Genomic DNA, 11,331 nt, shown 5'->3' with positions numbered 1-11,331 from the left:
GAATATTTTTCTACAAAGATGTTCATAGTCAAAATTTCTTCTAACAAAATCAGATAAGGGTTTATTTTCTCAGCCCTCTATATCAACTCGATATATGACTCGACCCATCCCCCCTTCCTCCTTCTCCGCTTCTCCTCCTTCATTGACCTCTAATATTTTCCGAAAATTGAAAGAATCGTGTTACCTTATCGACATATTGTGGGTTATCAATTAAGATTTCAGCGATGCTGATTATGAAAAACAATTTTTTTTATTCGAGTTTTAAAAAATTACAAAATTCTATTCTTTAAGCCGACCAGACGAGGCCATAATTTACGTTTAAGCCATAAGAAGGCTTTAATATACAATTTCATTCCGTAATACGTGTATATCGCTAATAAAACCATCGATATGGGACCTATATCCAGTAATAGATACGTGTACAGTGGTATTTTTGACGATTCGCTTTTCAAATGCGACGCACCATGCTTGATAGCGTATTCGGCCCAGTAAACAGCTGTATTTAATGGCGTCATTGTTCTATCGTTGAAAGCCGCTGATAATTTTTGCATTTTTTCACCGTAACTGCCAAGTACACCATGCAAAAAAAAATATATATAACAACAACAGTAATAATAAAACAAACACCGCGAGTATTATTCCAGCGTACGTATGTGTACTATGTATATGTTATGTATGTGCTCGTACAGTGTTTACCATTACTACATATATGTTTATGCTGGTGCTTTTTGCTTTTTTTTCGAAATGCGATGAGGCGGTATCATCGTATATACTGTGTGCATTTTTCATTACAATAGTGCAACGAAAAAAAAATATATAAAATTGCACGGGTGTTGTAGTATAGGTAGTTTTAGTCTGTATGGCATATTTTTTAACCCCTGTGTACCGAAACCGACTCATAAACAATACATATGCACTAAACACAACCACGATGGTAGTTTATTGTACCATTATCTCGTACCTTTTTTGCTGCCAAATGAGATTGATCGCGTTTACCAAAGTCACCTCGTTTAAATTAGCGTACGATAGCTTGATGCCTACGCCTAGTTCTTCCAACCTGTCCATGTATTCTGATTGGCTGGGTTCGCAGACTATTCCTATGAATGGTGTGGCGCTGTGGACTGCTTCGTAAATGTTGTTCAGGGAGGCGCAGGAGATGAATACGATTACGTTTGTGTGATCTACAAAGATGGCAATAATTTGAATTGAATATTATCCAAGCTGGGGTTGTGTATTGCTAGACTATTAGATATTTTTGTAAACTCGATGGAGAAATTTCAAATTGCTGAATTGAGTGTTGAAAAAAGAGATTGAATCGAGTGATATTTGCAGAAATAACCTGAGGATGTAAATGTGTTGGAAAACGTGTTAATTCACGAAAAACTCAATTTTTGGAGAATCTCCCACCCCAATGTGCCCTTAGGAAGGCTCAACTGCAAATCTAACTTCATATTCGTGTTCAGCGGGTTCGATTCATATGGTAACGATGCCCATATTGTCAATCTTTTTTCGCCCCAAAATTAGGGGAGAAGGTGCCCATGGGCTCAAAATAGGGTTTACAAGAGTTGTTTGATTTTCTGCTGTTTTTAGAGGCCCGAATGCCAAATTTCAAAACTATAAGTATGACTGGCTATATCGTTTTTTTTTGTTTAGTATGGTGCCATATATGGCACCAAAAAACACTCAAAAGTGGGTTTTTGTGTCATGATGACCTACTTACCAACAGGAAAAATTTGAAAAAAAATCCAATAGTACTCATGCAGATATATGTATTTTTGGAATAAACCCAAATTTGGGTTAAAATAGCATCAAACATCGCTCAAATGGCTTGAAATCATGAGTACCTTGGTGAGTATCAATAAAAATCAATAAAATTTCAGTGAGACCCAAAAGTTGACACATCAACCCTTGTTTGAAATCTCTTTAAAACACAAGTTGATATATACCATAAAGCTTCAGCAAATTACCAAAAAACTGATGAAATTTCAATTTTCAATTCAAATTCGGCATAAATTTCATGAAACAGGTGTCAAAAAATTGATGAAAATGATCAGAAAGCGATAAAATTTCGGTAAGATTCGGCAAAAAATTGTATGAAAAATACTCGTAGGTGGCTTAAAACTCTTAAAATGATAATAAGTACCTATAAAAACTGGAAAAAATCAATGAAAAATTCTCGAAAATTTGTCAGGAAAAAATTAATTTTCAGTAGAACATTATAAAAATCGTAAGTATGAAAAAGTGTTTAAAAAATGCAAAATAATATGAAAATATGAAAAAAAAAACAAAATATTACAAAAAAATTGTCATAAAGTTACAAAATTTAATCAGAGTTTTTGCAAAAATTCCAAGAAAAATTGTCGAAAAAAACGATATGAAATTTTCAAAAAAAATTCTCAACAGTAATGAAATTTCGCTCATCCAGATTTGGAAAACACTGCATCAAAAATTTTGGAAAACAAAGTTTAAAAATTTCCATCATTACCTATTGAAAATTGTCAGAATGTACTAAATACGCTTTTCAGCAAGACTCTAAAAAAAGTGCTAAAAACATGTAAAATGATACAAAAGCATAAAAAAGACATCAAAATGATCAAAAATAACCAAAAAAGTAGGAAAAATTTTGTGAAATTTGACAAAAATTATAAGATAAAAGGGTAAAAACGTATAAAACTGATATAAAAACATGAAAAATTGCATAAAAATCAATAAAAATTCCCAAAAAATTATGAAAACCTCAAAAACATGTCTTAAAAAAGCAATAAAATTATTAAAAATTGACAAAAAAATTGTAAAATTTCAATAAAATTCAGAAAACTGCGTGAAAAGTTGTGAAAAACATGTCAAATATGTAACTAATGACATTTCCATAAAGCTTTTTGCAAAAACCAGGTATACAAATTGTTAAAAACATGAGAAATGACATAAAAACACCAAAAAAATGTATCAAGGTCATTGAAGATTGCCAAGATTATGAAATTTCAGTAAAAGTTGAGAAAATTGCAGAGAAAATTGTTTAAAAAAAGAAAAAGTACAAAATGATGTAAAAACATTGAAAAAAATATATTTGAAAATTAGGTATACTGAAAAGTTTTGAAATTTAGGTGAAATTTGGAGAAACTGCACGAAAAACTTTTAAGAAAAAAATCGATAAAAAATCAAAATTCATAAAAAATTGACACAAAATACTTGGAAACATTTTTGCAAAATTTTGCGAAAATTTACTGAAAAAGTGTTGATAACATCACTAAAATGATGTAAAAATAATGCTGAAGAAGATTTACAACCAATAACAGTTTTGAGAAATTTTAGCAAAATTTGTTTAAAATTGCATGAAAATTTTTCAAAATCACGACGACCAAGAAAATAGTATTACTCAGAGAAGAGGTCACGCCAATTTGGGCCAACGTTTGTGAAACGGCTTGCAGAATAAGGCGCATTGAAATTTGAAACTCTGGAAGTGGTGCACCCTCCAATCTCGAGTATAAAAATGAATCGATATAAATGTCATTCAAAAGTGACCTTGTGACCTATCAAAATGGGTTAAAATTTCGCAAGGAATACAAATATCTCAACGAAAATGTATTTTGGGCATTTTTGAAGAATTTTGAGCCCGAAATTGCGTCATGGTTTTCAGTAGTTCTGAAAATATGTCATGCGACCTATCAAAATGGATTAGAGTTTTGCAAAAAATTGAAATATTTTAACGAAAACGAATTCTGAGAATTTTTTCAAAAGGAATGAGCTCCAAAATGGGGTCATGGTTCTCGAAATTTTTGAGAACGTGTCATTCAACCAATCAAAATGAGTTAAAAATTTGCGAAAAATTGAATTATTTCAATGTAAATGTGTTGTGAAAATTTTCGAAGAAGAGAAACTTCAGAATATGGCGCTGTCAAATTTGTAAGTGGCGCACCCTGCATAATCTCTAGTGAAAATGAACCGATATAAATTTTATTCAAATGTGACCTTGTGACCTATCAAAATGGGTTAAAATTTCGCAAGGAATACGAATATTTCAACAAAAATGTGTTTTGGGCATTTTTGAAGGATTTTGAGCACATAATTGGGCCATGATTTCAGTATTTCTGAAAATATGCCATGCGACCTATCAAAATGGATTAAAATTTTGCAAAAAATTGAAATGTTCTAACGAAAACGAATTCTGAGAATTTTTTCAAGAGTTATGACTTGTGAGCCCCAAAATGGGGTCAGGGTTCTCGAAATTTTTGAGAAAGTGATATTCAACCTATCAAAATGAGTTAAAATTTTGAAAAAAATTGAAATATTTCCATGGCAATGTATTTTGAAGATTTTTGAAGACGAGAAACTTCCAAATATGACGCTGTAGAATTTGTAAGTGGCGCACTCTCCATAATCTCGAATGAAAATGAACCAATATAAACTTTATTCAAAAGTGACCATGTGACCCATCAAAATGTGTTAAAATTTTGCAAGGAATGCGAATATTTCAACGGAAATGTGTTTTGGACATTTTTGAACGACTTAGAGCCCCAACTTGGGTCACAATATTCAGTATTTCTGAAAATATGTCATGCAACCTATCAAAATGGATTAAAATTTTGCAAAAAATTGAAATATTTCAAAGAAAATGAATTCTGAGAATTTCATAAAGAGTTATGAGCCTTAAAATTGGGCCATGGTTCTCGAAATCTTTGAGAAAGTGTTATTCAACCTATCAAAATGAGTTGAAATTTTGCAAAAAATTGAAATATTTCCATGGAAATGTATTTTTAAGATTTTCGAAGAAGAGAAGCTTTAGAAGAGGGCACTGTCAAATTTTGAGTGGCGCACCCCCCCCCTCCCAAAGTTTGAGTAAAAAAAATGAACTCACATGAAGTAATTCAAAAGTGGCTTTGTGACCTATGAAAATGAGTTAAAATTTTGCACGGAATGCAAATATTTCAACGAAAATGTGTTTTGGACATTTTAAAAGGGCTTTGAGCCCAAAATTGTGTCACGATATTCATCATTTCTAAAAATATGTCATGCGGCCTATCAAAAATGGCTTAAAATTTTGCAAAAAATTGAAATATTTTAACGAAAACGAATTCTGAGATTTTTTTCAAGAATTATGAGCCCCAAAATGGACTTATGGTTCTTGAGATTTTTGAAAAAGTGTCATTCAACCTATCAAAATGAGTTAAAATTTTGCAATAAAATTGAAATATTTCCATGGAAATGTATTTTGAAGATTTTCGAAGAAGAGAAACTTTAGAATATGACGCTGTCAAATTTGTAAGTGGTGCACCCTCCAATAATTTCGAGTGAAAATGAACTCACATAAAGATATTCAAAAGTAACCTTGTGACCTATCAAAATAGGTTAAAATTTCGCAAGGAATACGAATATCTCAACGAAAATATTTTTTGAGCATTTTGAAGGATTTTGAGTCCAAAATTGGATCACAATTTTCAGTATTTCTGAAAATATGTAGTGCAACTTATCAAAATGAGTTAAAATTTTGCCAAAAATTGAAATATTTTTGTGGAAATATATTTTGAGGATTTTTCGAAGAAGAAAAACTTGAAAATAAGATCCATCCTGATTAAGGGGTGCTCTTTCTAGTCTGGAAATCTCTGTATCTCTGTATCAGATCTTCACTAAAAAGTGTTTTATCGATCTTACGTATCTCAATGAGAATATATCTCAAACAAATCAATCTAGACGGATTCTCGTTATTGCAAGATTACAGAATTGTTGCAAATCCAAGTACCCATCAGTAATATAATGTATTACATTTCAATTTTCATCTCCCCTCCTTTCGTTTCGAATTCCATTTCTAATGCAAGTATAATATTTCGCTTCGTATTACAGACAAAAAAATGAGGTAAAAAAGCAGTGCAAAGGATCTTTACCATATTATCCAGTACCTAATTCTATGCACATAGCAATTTTCTATAACCACAAGTACAATAGATAAAATGAACGAATATATGCACCAAAAAAAAGCAGCAAGCTCTCTAGCAAAGTAAAAATTTCAATTACTCAATATTTCCCTTTGCGGTAAACGTTCGTTCCAAAACAAATTATAATTCGGTATTGCCAGCGCCGTCGAGCGTTTCCACAGTACGCTTTGTAATACGCGTAAAAAGGAAATTTCAAACGTTTGCGTTTTCTTCTCGAGCATTTGCCGGTACGGTTGTTGAGTCGGCGTCGAAATGAAGATTACACCGTTTTCTGAATCATCTATGAACTGGCCCACTCTCTGTCGAAGTAAAATATCTTGCGTTAAAAAATTTACATAACCCAACGGATTACCTATTCTCGCGAGTACAAAGTATCTACATACAGTACAGAATAGGTAGGTAGATAGGTACTCGCGCTATGAAAAATTCCTTCTTATATTTATAAGCTTTTGATAAAGTTACGTTTCTTTTTGGTGAGAATAAGTGAAGTAAGAACCTGGTGGAAAAAAATAGGTAGAGGTATCCATAGAGACGACGAAGAAGAAAAAAAAAACTTGAATATTTCATCGCGTTAGTAAAAAAAAAAAAAAGAAATATATAAATTCTTAGACCGCGTAACCCTCTAAAAAAAAGGATAAGAGGAACGGAAATGCAAAATGGAAGATAACAATTCCAATTCAATTGCAAGTTACGAGTTCACTCACCGGACACATGGTTTTAGGTGGCTCGATGTGTACTCCGGCTATTTCCACTACATTTGGTACATGAGTTCGAGGAAACACACTGAAGTGAGTGTTGTAAAAGATTAAATCTACATCATCTTTGACATGAGAGACCTTCGGCAAGATTTCTTTATTGACTGAATCGACGTATCTCTGAATTTGCCAATGATAAGCGTACTTCGTGAAGTAGTTCCAGGCACTGATCACTCTGGACTTGAAATGCAAATAAGCTACGTATAATTTCCCCTTGAGGATTGGATGCAATTGATCCATGTTCCCTGCTAGACGATTAGCTAAGATATTTTGATTGGTTGGAACGATCCAGATGACTGGTACGTTGAGAGGTTTAGATAAACGTAGGAAACACGAGTGGTATTCCATGCTGACCACCATTAAGTCGTATTCTTCCAGTTCCATGGACTGGTACTCGGCTCGATTTGAAATGCAATTGCAAGTGGAGTTCTCTGAGGTTAGGGTGCGTTCGACTGATTCTTCTTTGAAGTACCTGTCTGGCTGAACACCTTGTAAAAATATGGAGCAGGTTTCCAAACCGATGTGACGGTACTTGGAAGATGATACGTTGGTCAGAGCATAGTTACTGATCAGAGTTATGGAGTGACCTTTGGCCAATAATGCTTTGATGACTGATTCTCCTATGGCGAAATGATCTTCGTCTTGAGTAGGAAGTATACCGACAATGTTGCCACAACGAACACATCCTGAGAACAGTATCACTAAACTGAATAACACTAATACAAAGTTATTGTTCATTTTGCATTAGCACGAGTTATTATTTTGGAAAAAAAAGAGAGAGTGTTTGATGACACGTAGCCTTCAGCACTGGTAAAGTAGAAAAAACGTGGGGAATAGAACGAGCTTATATTATTGTGGTGTTTCTTCGAAGCTGATAAGTCCTTTTGTGTTATCGCTGCTTTAGTTGTAGTGTGGCATAAGTTTTATAGCATACGGTACTTATTGTCATAGAAATTGAGATAGAGTAAATATGTAAGTGAATAGTTACAGTAAAAAAAATAAAGCATGTGAGGTTTGAAATACGAGGAACTGGGTTACCAAAATTCATCGTGTTGTTCATTTTTTCGAGAGAATTTTTCGAGGACTTGATAATCTTAGGAAAATAATCGAGATTTTGGGACGATTTTTCAACTTATTCATGATGAGATTTTCCCCTGAGTTCTCCATTTCTTCAAATCGGCAATAGTGATGAAAGAAATTGACACCAACGCATTTAAAAATATTTCTCAACTTTCAGAAATATATCATTCCAGTGTCTCGATCGAAATCGTTTTTCTATCTGAAAATTATACAGCAGATCAAAAATTTAATCAAAATAACTGCACTCGAGCTTCCCATCAGCAAAGAAGATACACAGTTCAAAATCCAAACTCTCAAAAGTAACTATTAGGTGAATTTTCTCTACAATCTACTCATATCACACTATCTCAGATTAAAAAGTGAACACGCACAGCGTGTGAAAAATAATGAACATCGTCTGGAAAAATTTGTTATCTTTGAGATAACATTTTATGTACAATAGCTGATGAATGAGATCATATACTAATTAAGTACATACTCAGATTACACATACACCATTGAACATTCCTAATCAATACAAGTAAATTATAATTTTCAAAAAAAAGCTTCTCATCTATCAGTGGGTGATATGACCGTTCGTTAGGTTATTTTTAAACTCGAGAAATGAGTAAGAAAACGAGATAAAGGAGATAATATGAACAACAAGAGAGGAGAAAAGAAATAAAGCGTAGAAATAAACAAAAGAAAATGGGTAAAAGTATCGTATCTACTGAGACGAGAGCTAATTATTTAAAAACGTATGTTTTCTAATGCAGCAATGCATGCAGGAATGCTTCTGCCTATACATACTTATTTAGTACATACAACATGGTAGTTTTATTCACTCTCGTATGTGAAAAATTACACCAAAGAGGCGTCGACGATGATCAACACTTTGAGACCCGAGAAGAATTTGATGGATGAAAATTTAAAGATTTCATTATACACATGGGGAGAAGTAAAACTTCTTCAAGTTTATTTTTTAAAAAAAAAATAGGTTTACATTACTCAAAATTTCTTTTTGGAATTTGAGAAAATGCTTAAAATGGACATTATTTTTCTATCCCGATTTCCCAATTAAATTTTCGATGTAGGAATACGAAAATTCTCCAAAAAGTTTTTTCAGGTAATACCAACATAAAAATCAGAAAATTTTGAATATACGTCTATGTACATTACGTGAAAAATTTTTAAATCCAAAAGGGTATTCCCAGGTGAAATAGGCGACAAGGTCCTGTTCCCAGATGTAGAAAATCATAATGGATTATTGTTGGGTACCTCAAAAAAAAATTTCGAGCGGAATTTCCGCCCCTCAACTCCCCTCCCTCTTCAGACAGTACAGCCAAAAACGCGTTTTTGTGAGAATAAATTGATATATCCATGAAAAGTGGGAAGAAAATTCTGATAACACGCGAAATGTGTAGGGGAAGCATGGGCTTTTCAACACGATTTGTTTCAACTAAAAAATACGAGTTTTTCACAGGTTTTTTTTTTTTTTTTTTGAAAACTTAAGCAAAATATGCGAAAAATGAATGGAACAATAAATGTTGAGCGTCAAATATTATCCCAGAAAACGCATTCAAAATGATGTTAGCAAGGATTGTAATCATGAGCTCGCGTGAATAAAAAAATACCAAAAAAATTCAAATTGAGGTCAGAGCAATTCAGTTACAATTCTTGCGTTCTTTTTAATTCAAACACGTTTCCACAATTCTTGGTGAGAAAAAAAAATCCTTCAAAATGAAAATATCGCAAGTCACACAGAACTTATAAAAAGTTACCAAGACTGGACAAAATACCCAAAACTTGTTCAGAAGTCCAACTTAAAATCAGTAATTGCAGAAAATACAACAATTTTGATTTCAATTTCGATTTTCAAAAATTTTAACAAAATATTTTATAAACCTAAAAAGTACTATACACACGTGTTCAACAAACCTTACCAAAACTCGAAAATTTTGAAAACAATTTCAAAATTGTTCATACCTAAAAAGTCATTTAAAATTCGCTCCCGATCACGGATTGGTTTAAAATTAGATTATTATCCCAAAATCAGAGGGATATTTACGCGATTATAGAAAAATTAGGTCAACGTCTCGTGAAAGTGAATTAAAAGAGTGATTCCAAAAATAGCCGAATGATAAATTTTATGTTTTTTAGTGAAAATAATAACAAACCATAAAAAATTTACCAACCTAATCCAAGTTTAGTTTGACAGTGAGAGGAAAAATAAATAAATGTTGACAATGATTTGGCAAAAAACAGGACTTTGTAGGATAATTTTGGCAAAAAAGAGAATTTTTGTCTATTTTGGCAACAGAATTTTTTGAACGTACATATTTGGCAAAAAGCAGGAGTTTTCATTGGCAATTTTGACATATATGTACCTAAACGAGATTTTTTGACAATTTAGTCAAAAACAAAACTTTTTGCAGACAATTCTGGCAAAAAACATAACAAGGACTTCTTGGAATAATTTTGGCAAAATTAGGAATTTTCGAAATTTTACCTATTAACAAAGGTTTTTGGTCATATTTTCTGCAAAAAATATTAGGACTTTTTTGATAACGTCCAAAAAATGGGTTTTTTGACAATTGTGACAAAAAACCGCATTTTTTTGGAAATTTTGACAATAGTTGGGATTTTTCAAAATACTTCTTTAGAAAGAATTTTCTGTTTTACAGTTTTGGCAAAAATTAGACTTTTTTGGCAATTATTCTGGCGATAAGATTTTTTGAACATTTTGGCAAAAAAACAGGCGCTTTTTCTGCAAATTTAAAAAAAGTTGAAATCTTTGATAATTTTGGCAAAAGTAGGAATTTTTGAAATTTTAGCCAACAACAAAGGTATTTGATCATTTTTACAAAAAATATTAGGTCTTTTTTGATGACATCAAAAAAAAGTATTTTTTGACAATTTTGGGCAAAAAACAGGTGCTTTTTTGGAAATTTTTACAAAAGGTTATAATTTTTCAATGCTTTTGGTAAAAGTAGGAATTTTTGAAATTTTGGCAAACAACCGAGCTTTTTTTGTTAATTTTTCAAAAACTATTTGGACTTTTTTGATAACGTCAGAAGAAAACGTATTTTTCAGCAATTATTAGTATATGGCCAAAAATTGTGCTTTTTCGACAATTTCCACAAAAGCAAGACATTTTTTTATAGTTTTGATAAAAACGAGACATTTTTGATAATTTTGGCAAAACCAGGAATTTTTGGCAAGTCTTGCAGTAGCGATTTTTCGCCCCATTTTATACAGCGACACGACCATTTTGGAAATTGGGATTTTCCTCAAATCCCAAAATGAAATTTGACCCCAGTGAGTGAGAATTCACATTTTAGATTCTCTGAACTTTTACATCTCACAAAACCTCTTGCGGTGTCACACTCCGATTTGAACGGGACCACGATTTTTGTAAAGAGCATAGTCTAAAACCCCCAAAACCAAATTCTCAACTGCCCGAGTTCATTTTTCGATTTTTGACGAATTTTTGAAACTTCAAAATTCACTGTTTTTGGCGATTTATGTTTTTTTTTTTTTTTAAGTACGAACTTGATCAGTAAAAATGGTCAAAATAAGTCCCAAAA

General features: G+C 32.2%; 1 protein-coding gene across 1 annotated transcript; it reads right to left on the bottom strand.

Annotated features, from left to right (window-relative positions):
- Nucleotides 1-231: 231 nt before the first annotated feature.
- On the bottom strand, nucleotides 232-7,540 carry LOC135843883 (UDP-glucosyltransferase 2-like). The gene is made up of 4 exons (XM_065361922.1): nucleotides 6,635-7,540; nucleotides 6,010-6,229; nucleotides 962-1,181; nucleotides 232-564 (listed from the first exon to the last, which is right to left on the bottom strand). The coding sequence occupies exons 1-4, from the start codon at nucleotides 7,421-7,423 to the stop codon at nucleotides 270-272; spliced, it is 1,524 nt and encodes a 507-aa protein (XP_065217994.1). The 5' UTR covers nucleotides 7,424-7,540; the 3' UTR covers nucleotides 232-269.
- Between the last annotated feature and the right edge of the window lie 3,791 nt (nucleotides 7,541-11,331).

The sequence above is a fragment of the Planococcus citri genome, chromosome 4 (assembly GCF_950023065.1).
Source record: "Planococcus citri chromosome 4, ihPlaCitr1.1, whole genome shotgun sequence".
NCBI classification, from domain to species: Eukaryota; Metazoa; Arthropoda; class Insecta; order Hemiptera; family Pseudococcidae; genus Planococcus; species Planococcus citri.
The sequence above is the reverse complement of the archived record's forward strand: the minus strand, read 5'-3'. Positions and strand labels throughout refer to the sequence as shown.